Source organism: Poecilia formosa, unplaced genomic scaffold, assembly GCF_000485575.1.
Source record: "Poecilia formosa unplaced genomic scaffold, Poecilia_formosa-5.1.2 Scaffold111, whole genome shotgun sequence".
NCBI classification, from domain to species: Eukaryota; Metazoa; Chordata; class Actinopteri; order Cyprinodontiformes; family Poeciliidae; genus Poecilia; species Poecilia formosa.
Genome location: NW_006800050.1, coordinates 273138 through 290844, shown reverse-complemented (window position 1 = coordinate 290844; position 17707 = coordinate 273138). Strand labels below are relative to the sequence as shown.

The window sequence follows — 17707 nt, the reverse complement described above, 5'->3', positions numbered from 1 at the left end:
TTACCTCCTCCATCTTGTTTCCACATTGTGTTTCTCTCTCCTCTCTTGGGGGGAGAGAAAGAAATCCTGAATCGTTTTCAGCATGGCAGAGCAGGCGAGCTGAGCTAAGCCTTTTCCTGTTTCCCTGCACCTCCTTTTCCCCTGGATGTGCAGAGCTATCTGTGTGTGTGTGTGCGTGCGCGTGTGTGTGTGTGTGTGCGTGCGTGTGTGTGTGTACAGGTCAGTTTGCATTTGTTGAAGTTATAAACACAAATGCACGCAGCACAGACCCCCTTAACAGGCCTCTTAATAGGCGGGTAGAGGTAGCAGAGAGAAATGCCTGCTCTTTTTTTTTCCACTCACACTCCATGTGACTGTACAGTACAGTAATGAGGACAAATAAGTCTCCCGAATTTAACTTATTTTATTTATTTTATCCCTCCCTCTGTTTAGCTGACCAGCCCATGGAGCTGGAATCCATCGGATCTCTTTTATCTGCGTCGCCCCTTTAAGCTGAACCGCGTCTCTCCAGCACCGTAGCGTCCAAATTGAAAAAGCTGCCAGACTCGCATGTTGCCATTGTGCAGGAAATGGGTCAGCAATCCATTAAGATGCCATTAGATAATCTAATTTAGCGAGCTAATCCTTAAACGAAGCACGCTGTACGGCCGGGCTGTGCTTTGCGAGGTTTGGGAACGCCGAGTTAGTTAGGCCGTCTTAAAGGTTACCTGAGGAAACGCAAACATGGAGGCCGGGGTTGCTCGAGTGCAGGAATATCTTGCATATCGCATAATGTCAACCGAGCAAACCCGTCATTTTCTGTGTCCTTTTTTCCCCCTCCTAGTTACTCAGCATTTATTTTAAGCCCATTCAAGCCAAGTCACCTCTTGAACTTTTCAACATGTTATCATGTTGCAGCCACAAACCTCAGTGTATATTCTGTGGCAAACCACCACAAAGACGAGCATGACTATAAACGGTACAAAAACGAAACAAGCAAATCTGAAAAGTGTGGTGTGCATTTGGACGAGCCCACTCCATGCCAGCGAAAATCCTGTGTTGCCTTTCAAACATAATTAATGAATTGTGTGGGTTTTTTAATTTTTTTTTTATTTAATCATATTTTGAATCCAGCTATTCTTTAAAAGTTTCAGAGATTTGTTCGAGAACATTAGAGACATTTTGGCAAGAATAAAACCCCAAAGGTTACGGGATTACAAGTTCCCAGAAACCATGTAGGGGAAAAACATGCAAAATCCTATAAATGGAATTAAAATCTCACTGCACATCGCCTTGGATCATAGTGAAACATGGTGGTGGCAGTATCATGCTGGAGTTAACACACCTGCAAAAAACACCTGAGACACGGGAAGAGGTTCACCTTCCAGCAGGATGAGCTTAAATGTTCAGCTGTTAGGATGTCCTAGTCAAAGTCCAGCTATTTTCCAAAGGAGAGTTGTATTAAAAATATATAGATAATTAGGAAAGGACGCACTCCAAGAGATTTGCAGCTGTAACAGCAGCTACAAGTGGCTCTGCAAACTTTTACATTAACCCCAAACTTTTGGAGATTTTTTTATGGAGTATTTTGAAACCCGTTCTCCATGGCCTTGCACGCGCCGGATCCTGAAGTTTTGTGGGTTTTAACTTGACGGAATCCGTCAAAGTTTAGGCGGTATGAACACTTCTGCAAAGTGCTGCGCAAGCCTCGGAGCAGGAGCGGCGCAGCGTTTGGTTCGTAGGATGCAGATACGGCCTGACAGCCGTCGATTTTAATGAGATTAAGGACGATTTGCACACAAAGACCCGCAAGTGCCCTTTTGTAGCTGTGTGGTCTCCCCCACCCCCGTTTTAATGTAAGCCATTACATTAAAGAAGTTTCATAAGGAAAGAGAAACGGAGAGAGAGACCGAGCGAGAGAGAGCGAGCTGCAGCCCCCTGGCCCGCTCTGTGCGCTCTTTGTTTGGCAAGGTAGGAAAAATTTAATCCCCCGTTTCCTGTCCGATGATTTTTGGCAGGGCTGGAGGAGAGAGGGAAGGAGGGAGGGAAGAAAGCAGGAGTAGAAGGGCTGGTTGGACAGGAAAAAAGAAAAACTGTTAGAGGATTAGCCTTCAAGTCTTTTTTTTTAACTCTTTGCGAGCTGGAATGTAACAGAGCTCTTGTGATTTTTGCTTTTGTTGTGAACACATCTCCGCTGCTTTCTCGTTGCCGTCTTTTCTCTTCGTCGTTCAGGCAGCTGGTGTTTTCACGCCCCGAGGTGAATTAAATTTGCACTTTCTTTGTTTTAAGCGCAACAACTGCGGCTAGTGGTTGATGTGAAACTCAGACAGGCTGAAGAGTTGCTTTTCATGAGACTCCCCCTCTCTCTCTCCACACTCCTTAAACATTTCACTCTTTTTACTTGAAATCTGCGTCGCAGGTATTCTCATCCGAGGCGAGGGTGACGCGTTGGTGCACACTGAGGGCTGGTGAGGAAGAAAAGGAGAGTAAAGAGGACGAGGAGGAGAGCAGGGGGGGCTAATTATCTGACATCTACGCAGCGCAGCGCCCCTCGGGAACAACATGCCGCTTGTTCCCGCTCGCGTTTTCAGTTAGCACCGTTGCTCCCCAGGAACAATCACCGTGTTGTTTTGCCATTAGCGTGAGATGAATAGGGATGGGGCAGCTTTGTGCACAGACCCCCACTCTCCTTTTTTTTTAACCCCCTCTTCTTCTTTGCAGAGGAGCGGGCACTGCGTCACGACCCTCTCACATGATCCGGGATCACCTCCGCTTAGTTCAGACCAGTCGTGTCACATGTCTTAGTATGAGATTCTCACGGTATTAGCCAAAATACTGCATTTATATATATATAAAAAACACAATATGTATATTTACAGGCAGCTCATGAGACGAGAAAGCAGTAACATGGTTGGAGAGAGAAGGTTTCAGTGTAGTCTTAAAACCAAGGCGGTTCTGACGCCGAAAAGTCTTTTTTTTTCTTTTTTTTTACATTCTGATAATTTGAGTGAATATTTTTCAGAAATTGATACATATATTTTATATTGGAGGTGGTTAAATATTTCCAGATTCATAAAGAAGCTTAAAAAAATCGTTTGAAATAGCACGCTAAGTAGCAAAATCTAAATTTAGCATCGTTAGCGGCTACTGGTTAGCCTTCCATAAGAGTTCCTACAAATTCAAATATGGCACCTTGTGTCTGTGGCCATTTTTTAATGTTCTGACAATTTGGGTGAATGTTGTTAGAAACGAATCCATATAGTTTGAAGTGGAGGTGATTCATAGAAAACTGAATATAATTGTTTAAAGTAGCAGCTAAGTAGCAAAATCGAATTTTAGCATCGTTAGCGGCTAATTGTTAGCCTGCTATGGTGTAGTCAGAGTAAATTCAGACACTGCACCTTAAATACACCACACCCACTGTGAAACCTGCAGGCAACAACCATTCCCACCTTTATTAATTACATGTATTCAATATACAATAACAAATACTAAATTTAGCAGTATTTTTCAAGCGCTTATTCCACAAAATACACATTTTTCCATTGCGCTCTTTATAAACTAACACAAGTGTAACTAACATTAGCTGGTTAGTTATTCAGATAAAGCCTGCAGTTGGTTACTTACCAGACATGCCTGCTTGTTGATTATCAGATTTGTGGCTCTCCTTTAGTTTCCATTTCTTCTTTATTTTATTTTTTTAGCAGTTTACTTCAGCTAATGCTCCTTCAGTTAACATCAATCATTGTGACGACTCTTTACATTATTATTTTAGAGTTGGTAGGGATGCAGCTGCTGGCTGCGACATTTTAGCTATTATGGGTTCGCATTTTTCACGCCGGTGTGACTTTCAGCCTGTTGGATGTCGTCTCCTGATGCCCACGACTATAAGTGAAAGAAAGCAGACGAGTGAGCAAAATATGGAGCAAAAGTTTTATTATTAATGTGGTTTCTGCCTGATTTTCCAATAGCAAACTTCTAGCAAAGTTTTTTTTTTTTTTTTTTTGAAAAGAAGAACCGAGTGACAAGCATAGCATTCTTCTTTCAGCCAGCTGACCAGCACTGCCCTGCGTTACTCAGTGCTCCACTGAGCTGGAGAAAACTTGAGTCACTTCAATTTCCAGTGGAAAATCATTAAAAGGATTTGTTATTTCTTGTCTTTGGTTCCTGATGTCCACAATAACTTCATAAATCTGCAAAAAAGGAAAAAGCTCCCAGCATGTCGCTAACTGTCACTTCTCTGTCCTTTTTGTGTGTTTTCTTTCCTTTTCCAGTCCTGGTACCTGGGCGAGCTTAGTTCCATTCCAAGTGTCGAACGGGACTCCGATTCTGCCAACAAATGTCCACCAGAACTACAGCATAAACATCATTGGTGAACCGCTGGTCCCCGCCGAGTCCGGGAACTGAGCTCGTCGAGGCTCGGCGCACCTCTGCCCTCCCCCCAGCCGGGGTGGACGGGCGGGGCAGAGCCGGCACTACAGGTGTCTGCAGCCATGGATGAAACCAGCAAAGCAGCAGGTGCTGCATAAACCCCCTACTCATCAACCTCCTTACCTTTGACCTCCTGACCCCCCCCCCCCCCCTCACCTCTTCCATCTCCCCTCCTCCTCCTGATGATGATGATGATGATGGACAGTGGCCCTGAAGTAAAGATGATGAGCGGACGGCTCAGAGGAAGGAAGAAAAGCTTCAGGTCTGATGTCTCCTCGCACACATCCACCCACCCACCAGTCAGTTGTTGCGTTTGCAGAACTTTTTTCAATCCATCTGAATACTGTGATGTATAGATGCCTTAATGTTTAATTGCATGACACTCTAGACTCTTGGCAGTAATTCCTACTTATTGTTCAACGTCAGAGGAAGGTGAAAACCATTTTGAACGCCCCGCAACACACACACACACACTCACGCGCGCGCACACACACACATGCACTCAACCGAGGGGGGGTCTGCAGATACATCCCTGCCTGGTGGATGGCTCAGAGACTCTGAACGAACGAACGAACGATTCACTGTCTACACCGTAGGAACAAAAAAAAAAAAAAAAATTGTGAATTCAGAGTGTTTTTTTTTTCTTCTTCTTTTTCTTCTGTTTGATTTCAGTTTACTGTGATACGACTCTTTGTTTTTAAGGAAAAAAAAAATGTGTTGACTTTGTTTCTTTACTGCTACTTATTTCAAGAACTAATGTAAACACTTACGGGGAGAGTTGAGAACTCTCGATGCAGTTTTAAAAAAAACACTAAATGCTAACAGCTTGACATTGGACCCCTCCTAAAAAAAAAACTAAAAAAAAAGAAGACGAAAAACGACTCGCAAGTCCTTTTCAAAAGGAATGTAATAATAAAAGAGGAAGAAAAAATTTGCGACAGAGGCAAGTGCAATTGAATTTTTTTTGAAGGGAAGCTATCAGTCTGACTGCCCTAAGACTCTAAAGGAAGGGGGATAGTTATTAAATGTTTAAGAATATGATTTCAGTCACATATCCATCTCTTCGCATGAGTAAAAAAGTGTGAAAGGCAGTTTGAAGTCGAGCATAAAGCTACCTGTGCAACAGAGAAAAAAAAAAACAGCACTTAATCTGATCTGAGCACTTCCCATCACGATGGGCAATTTCTTTTTTCTTAAACAATCTAAAATAAGTCGAGAAATTACACACACACAAAGTGTGTGTGAAAGAGACATTTTGTTTCAATTAAAAAGCATTTGGCCGTCAGCTTATAAAGCTTATGTGTGCAGTTATTATCCATGCAAATGTACTGTAATCTTCATGGGTAAAGCTACAGCTTGTGCAAGGCGAACTCTAAAGTGGGAAAGGGTGAAAACTGAAATTATGAATCCAGGTGGTGGCATATCCCCGAAATCAAGATCTCTGCATGGCAATCCCGCAGCTGTTGCCCCTCCAGTCCAGACAACACACACACACACACACGCATTTATATATAAATATATACACACACACACGAGAAAAAAACAAATCTCTCCGATACTACTCCTAATTTTGCACGACGACATATAGTCCACATTACGTGCCTTGCCTTTGAATATAGAGACATCACTACAGTTGTTTTTGCTGCATTTATCATTATAGAGAGAGAGAAAAAAATTAACATTTTTATGATAAGAATTGTTTTGTACTTTGAATGAAATTGTTGATTTTTAACTTCATGTACTACTCTATCTCACAGTTACGTTGCATATCAAGGCTGTGTATAGTTGCTGTTTTAAAGTTTGTAATCTACCAGCATTTGGTTTTATTTTTTTGTTTTGTTTTTCAGTATTTTGGTGGTTTTTTTCTGATAACTTTTCATCGTTTTGTTTTCTCTCTTATCTTCAACGCTCATTTTCTTCATCTTCCCGTTACTATTGTGGAGGGTGGAATTCAGAAATATGAAAATTATGCAATACCAAGTTTTGCCTATGTAGGTAGTGCTTATAGATGTGTCAATTATTAGAGGCTAGTTTGGAGATAGAAAATATGGTAATGCATTTATTTTGTTGATGTTGTCCGTCGCTGTTGTTGTTGATGATGTTGTTGTTGTTGTGGGTGTTTCCTTTTTTTTTTTTTTTTTTTTATTGACCAAAGTGGGGACTGCTTTCTATGCAGTGTAAGGCAAGGTCTGATTTTTCTTTTTCTTGTTTCCTCCAGCATCTACCGAATGACAGTCAGACATGTTTCAGTGTAATATATTTTTTTGGAAAAGGGTGAAGTTTTTTTTTTAGAAGTATGTATTAAAAAACATTAGAATGCACCCTATGTAGGTCTTACTACGGCTGCAAAGTCACTAATTGGTCTGCTGTGACTAGGCATGGGTCAGTCACCCGTATCAAGCTACTTCAGGTTTTTAAAGATTTTCACTCACCGCTTTTGAAAGTTTAAAACATCTTTAGCAAGAAATAAAATCAGTTTTTGTCCATCTGCGAGAAGCCGCACTGTCGCTATCCCTTCACAGCTGGTTAGCTAGAAAATAAACGCTGAAATACCTTTACTGCACCTACAAAAAAACACAAAATCGGGCTGTTCGAAAATATTTCCAGTTGTCCAAAAACTCATGAAATGGTAATTAAACGACTACCACTTGTCACTGATATTAAACTGACTTCAATATTTAAAATATTTTTGCCTACGTCGGCGCATAAAAATAATGCTTAATTAGTAGCTGGCTGAATTAAGGATGCTACATTTACGGAGAAAGAAAAATTCAGCTGTTAAACAATTTTTAACATGAGACAGTAAAACATAAAATTCCCCAGTTATCTTTAAAGTAAGTCAATTATGAAACTACAACTGAAAAGCTATATGCTGATTTACCAGCTAATGTTAGCTAGCTGGACTCCTAGCCTAATTTACTAGCTAATGTTAGCTAGCTGTACTCCTAGCTTAATTTACTAGCTAATGTTAGCTAGCTGTACTCCTAGCTTAATTTACTAGCTAATGTTAGCTAGCTGTACTCCTAGCCTAATTTACTAGCTAATGTTAGCTAGCTGGACTCCTAGCTTAATTTACTAGCTAATGTTAGCTAGCTGTACTCCTAGCCTAATTTACTAGCTAATGTTAGCCAGGTGTGCTCCTTACCTTAGGTGTAACATTTGCTGCAATACAGTTGAGTACTTGTAAACTAATAAGTTTAACACAGGATTCGTCTCAATTTTTGCTTAAGTCCACATATCAAAATCAAAATAATAAATACATTTAATTGACCGGTTTATAGCTGCAATAATCTATATGTTAAATTGTTTTGGCGGCAGCAAGAATAATGGTTTCTTTTGTTTTCTATAAAAGCAGTTTGTTTTAAATGTCCCTGTAAATGCCGTGTTTTCCCTCAAACCCACACCGGCCCATGCCTAACCATGACTCTTTCTTTCAACTTTCCACCTGGGGTGCTAGCGTGTAAACCTTTCGAACGGAGCTCATATATTTTACAGGAGAGACGGCTTGACTTGAGCGCGACAATCATTGTAGGAGATCATTTTTTTTCCTCGTAGGATCTCGGTCGGTCTCAGATCCCGGAGGGCTTCAGCCAAGCCCTGTTGTTCTTTTTTTCCTCGGGAGACGTCAGCCGAATGCAATTCCCGAATAGATGCCTTAACGAACACATCAGCTAAGTGGCCTGTGACCTGCGCAACAATCACACACCAACTAATGCTAGTGAGACCTGTCCAAATCAGTTCCAGACAGGCTCAGGCAAGCCTTTAGAGTATTTTATACCTAGTAGATTTGTATAAATGTATATAAACACACATACTCCCCTTGCAGAACCAGTAAAAGTGTGTTAAAGTAATTATTGGACTAGAGAAGAATGTTGTTTTAATGGCCGACTAGAAGCTTAAATAGAATCCACTAGATAAGGAAATATATATAGCACTTAAATAGAGCACATAGGCAATCATCTTCTCCCCCGTGCAGTGTTCAGAAGTCTCAATCTAAACCTCTCAGGCATATTACAGGGCATTATGTATATCAATCATACCGTCGTTAATGTAGAAATCAGAGTTTTCTCTCAGAGAAAAAGCTGCTCTTTTGCACTCTTTCCCTACAATCGTGAAAGAAATATTTCCTTTTCTGAGGGGCGAAATTTTCCCGCGCGCTCTCTGGTGTGAGCAGTATCAAAATGATCCTCAAGTCAAGCTCAAGCTCTTCGTCTTCACCCGGATTTATTATGCAGATGAAAAAAATTTATATATTAATTAAAAAAAAAAAAGCCACCCCGTTCTATGTGCACTGTTCTGTCTTTTTTTTTTGTTTTGTTTTATTTTTTTTTTTAAAAGAACAAGTGCTTTGCAGCCTTCGGCCATCAGAGACCCACTGAAGTGCATTGTCCCCAAGTGTGTCTGTTCCTCTGCGGAGTGTGTGTGTGAGTGTGTGTGAGGGTCGCTGTGCTGTCAGTGTTTGGTAAAATTGGGAGACTGTAAATAAAGGTAAATATCCTGATCGTGTTGCTGGGGGTTAAACTCTGCCTCTGCGGCTGAAGCGTGCATGCAAGGCGAGAGCGCCTGTGTTGTGTGTGAGCTGGACGTTGTGCGATCGAGTGCCTCTGACGCTACGCGAAATGAGAAGATGAGGGTCTTTTTGTTCAAGTAAATAAAACATTTTTTTTGTTTTTCTTTTTAAAATCCTGCCGTAGGACAGGAGTTTGTACACTGTAAACTTTTCTGGGGAGCTCTTCTCTTGAAGATTGTATTTGTAAATCTTCATTTCTGGGGGGATTGAGTGAGAGGGGAGGAGGGGAGAACAAGTCAATTCCATTTTAGGAAAATAAATTAATTAGCGTTTAGTTTATTTTTTTATTTTAGATGCTGGATTTGAGTTAGAACTCTCCAGGTTACCCCGAATAGTGTTGTCATCACATTTGTATTCCTGTGTGTAAAAGAAAAAAGAAAAAGAAAATGTGGCGGGTTGGAGAGATGGGAGATCAGTAAGAATAAAGAACAACAACAATGAAGGTTTTTTTTTATTATTACTATATTAATGTTATTATTTCTCATTATTCCTAGTGCTTTTAGATATTACTATTTTTTGGGGGGGGAAAACTCCATGAATATTTGAATTGTACTTTGATTAGAGTGGCCATAGTAAGTGTGATGTGACGTTTCTCAAAATTTGTAATTTCTTTTTCTTCATTTCTTTCTGTTTTATTTGATAATTTTGTTTGCTTTTTTTCTCTCAAAATGGGTGTAAATTCTTGTTGAACAAGCGAGTGGTGTGAATGTGTTTGTTGTAGCAGCTGGGAGGTGATCTCACTTAAACCAGTAAAAAGCAAACAACAAAAAAAAAAAAAGAAAACGTATAAAACAAAAAAGAAAAAAAAAATTAAAGGCCACAGATTGCATCTGACATGAAACGAATGACGAGCAGGGTAAAATCTCCAGTGACAAACGTCCTAAAATGAATGAAATATTTAGTTTCCTAATGGGAAATGTGTCAATCGGTGCTAGCTGCTGGTCATTTTGCCCCTTCGCTAGTTTGTACTTTTGCAGTTTTGGTTGTGCCATACCAGGTTTTCCTGTACGAAGTCGTGCGCTCTGTCTGTCACGGGACACTTTGTTTAGTTTCGTTCTGGCTGACAGACAGTTTTACACCCACAGTAAATACATCAAAATGCTCTCATCTGCCTCATGATTTAACCTATTTAAAATAAAAACACATTATTGAGATTTTGTGGCACTAGTGGCTTTTTATTAATCAGTAGCCCAATTTAATATTTTCAAATTGAAAAATGTTTAATTGTTCCTTGTTTGCGCGTCGATAATCAAGTGCACTAATCCGTTTTCAAGAATATTCATCTCCACAACGGACCAATGGGCAAAACTTAAAAAATGGTTTTGTTTACAAGTATTAAATGGTATAAAAGAAGCAACAAAATGACGGTTCATGTTTGAACTTGGTGTACAAAGAGAACAACATGACCCAACATGGCGAATCGTTCCACCTTTTGTACATATCGCCATTTAATCCCATGTAAGCAAACCGTTTTGTTCTTCAAACATTGCAAATTCATGTAATTTTGTTTATTTTCATCACAAAAATATATCGTTGAAAAATAAGTAAATCCAATTGATGCCGAGTCGAAACGAAGCGTCCCGTGGCCGTTAAACCAAAACTGCTGAAGCATGAAACGACAAGGGAGCGAAACAGCCAGCACTCTTATCTAATTTTACTGACCAGTTTGTTGTTGATCGTGGTCAATAATTAATTGTCTTCTCAAGAATGTCCTAAAAGATCAGTATCTACACATCAGTCATTTTGCACTTTTCACATGCTTGATGTACTATATAGAAATCCCCTTCTTTGTATAAATTTAAGGTGCTTCACTTTAGGGTACTTTACTTTTCCAGCTGAGGTATATATATATATAATTTTTTTTGTTTATTTTTCGGTTTGAATGTCGAAAACGTCCTGAAACTTTATTAAAAAAAAATAATAATGTAAACAGTGTTCGACCTGTCTGCAGCATCATGTCAGATCATTATTTTAATTTTTGTCTAAAGTATTACTACTCTAATCACGACAGAGGAACAGGGCAACCATATGCAAGGAGGACCTGTGGCACTCATGCAATATGTGTGATTTTATTTTCGTTTTGTTGCGAGCGTTCTGGAAGGGACTGAGAGGCGTGCAGGCGTGAAGGGAAACTTCATTTTCATCCCACCCGAGCAATACACATCCTCCATACTTTTTGGCTAGCTGCTAGTCAGTCAACGTCAGGTTATAAAGCAAACATTAAAAACCAGCATTTCTACAGGATGTAACTCTCAGCAAACGGAGATGAGAAGCTAGCAGTGCCTGTCCAAGCTGTCCAAGTGTCTGTTGTATATAACGGTAGAATGTGATAAACACGCCTTGCGTCGCTCAGAGGAGAATGTGGCGAACTCATCTGGGAAATGTGCTTTTCATCACACGCTTATGGATTTTTGTTTTTGTTTTGTGATGTTTTCATATTATAAATATGCCAACACACGTGTCCACATCAGACTTGTTTAAAATCTAAAATAATTTTCCTTTTTTTTTGGCGTGGTGGGGGAGTCAGAGCAAAGAGGGTCAGCGCTACATTATGTGCAGCGAAAGGATGAAGTAATGTATTTTCTTTTCTCTGTAGAGCTGATTTGTTGTTTTTGGTTTTGTTTGTTTTTTTTTAATGGGAGGTGGGTAGTGGGGGGTTTTGTGGCACTTTCTCTTCCCTCTGCACACACATTTCACTCTGAGGAACTACGGCGGATTTGTACGTAACGAACAACAACAACACCAACAACAAAAACAGTATGTAAGCAGTCTCCAGTAGTGATCGTAGTTACACTGCAAGTGTGTTCAAGGTCTATGTATGTATCTGAATGTATGTTTTAGAGGAATTTTGGAAACCTGTTTTTTTTTTGTTTTGTTTTTATTTTATCTTTTTAATTTACAGTCTAGGAGCCACAGGTGTCCATTGTGAACTGTATAGCGAAGGCCTTGATATCCCTTCTTTTTATTGATTTTTAGTAATGCGAAGCATTTAGGCAATGCCTTCAAGCTGGTTACATTTGATGCAGGGGCTAAAATTGCCACAAGATTAAAAATCAGTGTAAATAGAGGCTCAACTTTTTGTGATTGTTACTGTTATATCCAGCCTATACTGCTAGCAGCTGTTTTTACTGCAGTCAATTACTGGAAGTGGATATATTTCCTATGCAAAACTGTTTAAACAATAAAATGAGCTATGCTACAAAAACGACTTCACAACTGTGACTCTTTCTTGTGTTTGATTGATGAAATAACATTTTATTTCTGCTTTTTTTTTTTGTTCTTACTGTATGGATTGTGAAGGAATGTAACTAAAGGTGTTCCTCAGGGATCAGTGTGGGGCCCACTTAAGTTATTTAAACTTTTGAGTAATAACAGTGAAACAAAGTAGTGAAAAGTATAAAATATAGAAAACGAAATCAGACTATGAAATACGTTTTCTCTGTCCAACTGTCTAAACCCATTAATTTATTCATTCATCTGTCTCAGTGCAGTTGTTTTTCTAATTCACCCATCCATTTTCCATCAACTTAATCATCCATCCATTTGTCTTTCCTTATATCTTTTTTTATGTGGACATTACTACAACACTTATTTGTATTCTACCTGACATTGTTTCGCCTTTTTAGTCATTTACTTCTTCAGTTCACATTTGAATTTTAATGGAAACAAAATCATAACCCATGAGACGAATGCGAAAGAAACAAAAATACAAAAACAACTCCATTATTTTTATACACATTTCCAGCACTAGTAGTAACAAATGTATATTTTCAAAAACATTTTCCAGGTTTTCTCAACAACAACAACAAAAAAAAGCCTGTTTCTGTTTACGTGGGGTCAGTAGGCTTCTCCAAAATATTAGTTTCTGTATTGATCGGGTATTAACGACAAAGTCCCTGGAGCGAAACATTGGCTTTCTCAACAACATGGCAGCTGGAAAACCGTCTTGCTAAAGAGAGAAGACTCAATCATTACAGTTAGCAGTAGGATTAGGGTTCTTTTTACAGTATAGCAAAGACAAGTCTTCCGAAACTTGAGGTCAATCTGATTGCACACACTGTTACTCTCCTTTATGTTTATTCCCAGAAACGTGGAATGTTTTGCAAGGTGAAAAAAGGTTTCACAAGAACCTTAAAGCGGATTTGTGGTAGGAAGGAAATAAGGACAGTATGAGATCAGAGGAGGGGGGGAAGTATCTTAGTACAGTAATTGGATTTCCCTCGATTCTCCGAAGTATCTGTCACAGTAAGGCCTGAACGCAAACATCAGTTTATGTCCAGCAGCGATCCTGTAACTCCCCACACCCATTTTCCATTGTGGCTTTACTCTCGCTAATCTGCCGTAACACCCCAAATCCCCCGGAGAAAGGGGGACACGGTGTTTGGACCCCAGATTTAGTCCGTCAAAACACCAGAGTGCCACACCAGGTAACATCCATATGGGGTCAGTGGGTCAAGTTTGAGAAGCTCTGATTGAGTAAGTCCTTCTAATGGGATTGAGGTCATTAGAAGGGGCAAACGTCAGGTTAAAGCGCCAATTAAATCTCATTATGGAGCTGTGTGACGGGCTTTTCTGGACAGTTGACGACAACAACAGGAACCGTCGGCGGTGCCCTGCAGGCCAGGTGGCTCGTCTGCTGCATGGGTGCCCTCCTAACGGTGATTAAGGCGCTGCATGCAGCACGCCAACACCAGAAAGGCCCACCTGGCCTCGGGCGCAAATCAGACTTTATTTGGCTTCCATTAAAAGGGACCAACAATGTGGCATGCGGATATAAAATTACTCAATCTATAATGGTAATCATTATGCCATTTATCAAAATTGGCCAGTTGAATCAACATCTGGCTTCAATAGGAAGCTCTTGTCGGTGAGGGTCTTGGCAGCGTCTTGTACCCTACATATTTTCCATTCTCTTTTATCAAGGCCTGCTGTCAGTGATTTGACGAAGCTAAATAGATGATGATTTGGTCTTATTATGTTTCACAGAGCTCCGGCGAAAGGAGATTTGTTGATTGCCTTTGTGTTTGTCCATTTCTTCCTCCTCTTCCGCGTACCGACTCCGGGGGAGAATAACGGAGAATAACGGCGCCTCACGGCTCCGCTGCGTACCGAAAAGGCGGGGGGGCAAAAAGCACAGCGAGTCCTCTCACACCGACCTGCGAGCGCAGAGGCTGGACCGCACCGTTGGACCCGAGCCAACGGCAGCACAAAGAGCTCTGTCACGTCTTGAGGTTGAAACGGAGAAACATAAAATTTGTCTTGCGTGCTGCTAGAATTAAATCGGGGGATTAATCCATTTCCTCTTTTGGCACAAAATTGTGACTTTAGCACACTTTATCTCGCAGGAGGCAAACACAGCGGAGTTTGTTCAGATTTATTTCGTTAGTGTTTACTTATGTAGATCTTAAATTTCTGGTATGATTACATAGCACTGCAACAAACACATTTATGCTGGGATTATGGGAGAAATGTACTAATACTTGTTGGCATTGAAGAATAAGTTCATTTACTTTACCAGGAAGCGGCCGAGGCAGAGTTTCTGTTTAGTGATCTCGACCATATGTTTTTAATAAAGGTTAAAAAAAATTACATGAAGGGTATTTTTGTGATTACAAAACAAGACAAATCATTAAAGATCTTGAGAGTCGTTTTGGCCGTACGTTCACCACTGTCCCATGTTTTTTCCACGTACGTACAATGGCTCTCGGTAAAGTTAATCACATTATTTAACGGGTTTCAGGTTGGTTTCAATCGACAGAATCATGATTTGAAAACTTTTATTTTATTCCCTGATCATTTTCAGACTAAGAAATTTTCCCCAGCGTTTGGTCACTGCCTTCACTTTTATCCTACAAATATGATCGAGTGATTTTTTTTTTTTTGTACTCTTGTCTTGCCTGATACTTTTCTAACCTGTCTGCAAACCCCTGGCTTCAGCTACAGATTAAAAGATTAGTGAATGTCAGGAAAATCCTGCTGACACAGACAAACTTCTTACAGGTTTAGTGTAAGCTAAAGAAAAGTAAATGCTGAAGCTGAAAACAAGAAAATGCTTCGATACGGCTTTCGTTTAGGGATTTGCCTCATTATACAACACACTTATTGCCTCTTTTTACTTTTTAAATATTTTTTCCTATATCAAATTTATTGTTTATAGTGAGATTGATAGTTTTGAAATGATTTATTATGGTCTCGTCTTTTTATTTTTCAAAAACTGGAGAGACAATACTAGATGTCAAACAGCAGTTACCTTTATCTACATGCTGGGTGGTTAATTAACTTGAGTAAAACCTTTGAATTTCTCTTGTTTCTTTAGCTTTATAGTGGAATCCATGAACGTTTGACACATCCTGTACTGAATATTTATAGTTCAATAGCTAAATCTGCATTAATACACATAGTGAAAACCATTTTAGTGGTACTACAGTATTTATTTTTTTTTATTTACTCTCTTGGATGTACAGCCAATATAAAACCAATGCTGCTCCTGGATTGGCTGCTTTGTAAACATTAACCAATAGCGTGTCAAGTAGCGATGCACGCAGTCATGTCAGCTTCTCAAACATTTTCCTTTCCATTTGTCCTACAAAAAAATCAGCTAATACACAAATTTTACTCAAATACTTCAGAGTCACAGAAAAAATCCACAAAAACTGAACTGCGAATAAATCCGGTTTTTCTGTGTTTAAATGTGATTGATATAAATACCTATATTGGATTTTACCATAACTTTGTGTCAAATTAATTACCTAAACACGACAACGATAGATTTTTTCCCTCTGGGATTTCTGATGAGCACCAAAACTTTTAACTCAAGAGCTTTAACAAAGACACAACCAAAATCTTATCCTGCATGTGTTCGCAAAAAAAAGAGAGAGCTTTGGGAATGAATGAGGGATGTCCAAAATTAAAAAGAAAACAGCTCTGATCCTAAACGCCACTCTTAGCTCCAGTATTCCCACACAAATTAGCATAAATTTCATAGTCTAAGTCATGGGCCATGTTATTAGCCTATCTTTAGGTGGAAGTACAGGCCGATCACGCTGGGGCTCGTTGTTATCTCATTGAAAGCGCCCTGGTGTTACACCCCGCCGATTGACAGTGGGTCTTAAGATCGTGGGATTTGTTCACATATTAATTCATGTCTGTTTAGATGCGCAGAAAAGAAACAGGTGTTCGGTGTTTATGTGCGTCAGAGTGGGAAAGGAGTTGTGTGTCGTCGTGTTTTTGTCGTGATGTTTGTTTGAAGGCGCACGCGGGGATGCTTGTGAGCGAGTGTGTGTGTGTGTGCGCGCGCGTCGGCGTGTTTGTTTGTGTGTGTATGAATTGACAGAAGGGTGGGGGTGCTTTATTGAAAAGTACTCCTCTCCTCCCCTGTTCAACATGCTGGATTAGCACCAGCAGTTTCCCATGGAGCTGTCCCTCCCAGCCCCCCACCCATTTGCATAAGGCGCAGACAGGCGGAGATGTGACAAACAAACCTGGCACACACAGCGCCGGCTGCCTTCTTTACATGAACTCTTTCACTCACTCCCACCGTGACAAGAAAGACGAACAGGACAAGCGACCAGAGAAGCCCACCTGTGCAACTTCTGCAGAGTAAAACGAAAAACAAGAAAAGTTTTAGCGCCCAGGCTGTGCAAGTCTGAGGCCGCAGCCAGATTCACTGTCCTAACAAAGTATCTGCTTCCTGCACGGATTCTTTTGTTTTCATAAATGTTAAAGATAATGAAATTAATTTTAACATCGGTTTGTAAACAGACGCCCAACCATTCTCCTTCAGGATTATCCTGGTTGGTCTACTGCCATGTTTGACTGGAGGTATGATGTTAGCTTTTTTTTTAAAATGCTGTTGTCCTGTCAGTTCACAGACTATTTCCCCAAAGGTCTTAGAGATCATTAAGACATTGAGATTTAGTTATTTTTTGTTTCTTTTTGGTCACTCTAATCCAGAGGTGTCGAACTCAGTTTGATTTTGGGCCAAATCAGGATCATGGACGCTCTTAAAGGGCCGGTTCTTCTAGAACGTGTTGCTGAAACCTGTAAACTAACTGTTAAAATATCCATACGTTCTCAAAGTTAACTAATATTGAACGTCTTTTCAGTCCCTCCAAGATTTCACAATTGTTTTGGGGATTTTTTGCAATTAGTGCAGGGATTTGTTGATTTTGTGTGAATTGTCACAATAAAGCGGAGGGACCGATTGGTGTAATTCGGCAGTAAACGGATAAAAACTGCTTTGATGTAATTGATAAAATAATATTTAATAACACTGTTATGTGACAGCTCTATTTATGTTTCACTTTAGAGTCTAGAGGGCCACATGAAGAGCCACGGTGGGCCAGATTGGCCCCCGGGCCTCGAGTTTGACACGTGCTCTAATGGATGCCAATCCTCTTCCTCATTCTGACCTCAGCTCAAGCAAATGAGCTTTCCAAGCTGTTCTTGTGTCTTTTGTGACTTCCTAGGTGAGTGGCTGATGTGCTCTTTTATTCATTTTCGTAGTTCTGTTCACCTTGTCTCCATCTTAGGATAATGGCTCCCACTGAAGACCCCAAGGCCTTAGAAAGTGCTTCTCAGACTGACAGACGTCAATACCGTTGTTTGGTGCGAGATGTGTTGCTTGTTGAGGTATTTTAGCCTGATTCATGGTGAAACACAGGTTCTGTTTGAATCATTTTTTGATTCTGCATATCATGTAGTGAAAGAATTGAACATGTTGCTTTT

General features: G+C 40.1%; 1 protein-coding gene across 4 annotated transcripts in view; it reads left to right on the top strand.

Moving 5' to 3' along the window:
• The window catches only part of LOC103143386 (nuclear factor 1 B-type), a 93898-nt gene extending 81710 nt beyond the window's left edge, over positions 1-12188 (top strand). For all 4 annotated transcript variants that reach the window (XM_007559905.2, XM_007559904.2, XM_016675217.1 and 1 more), the window contains one exon: positions 4254-12188. In XM_007559905.2, the coding sequence (XP_007559967.1) occupies positions 4254-4386 (133 nt within the window). In that variant the 3' untranslated portion in view covers positions 4387-12188. The remainder of the gene's footprint in view (positions 1-4253) is intronic.
• The last annotated feature ends 5519 nt before the right edge of the window (positions 12189-17707 follow it).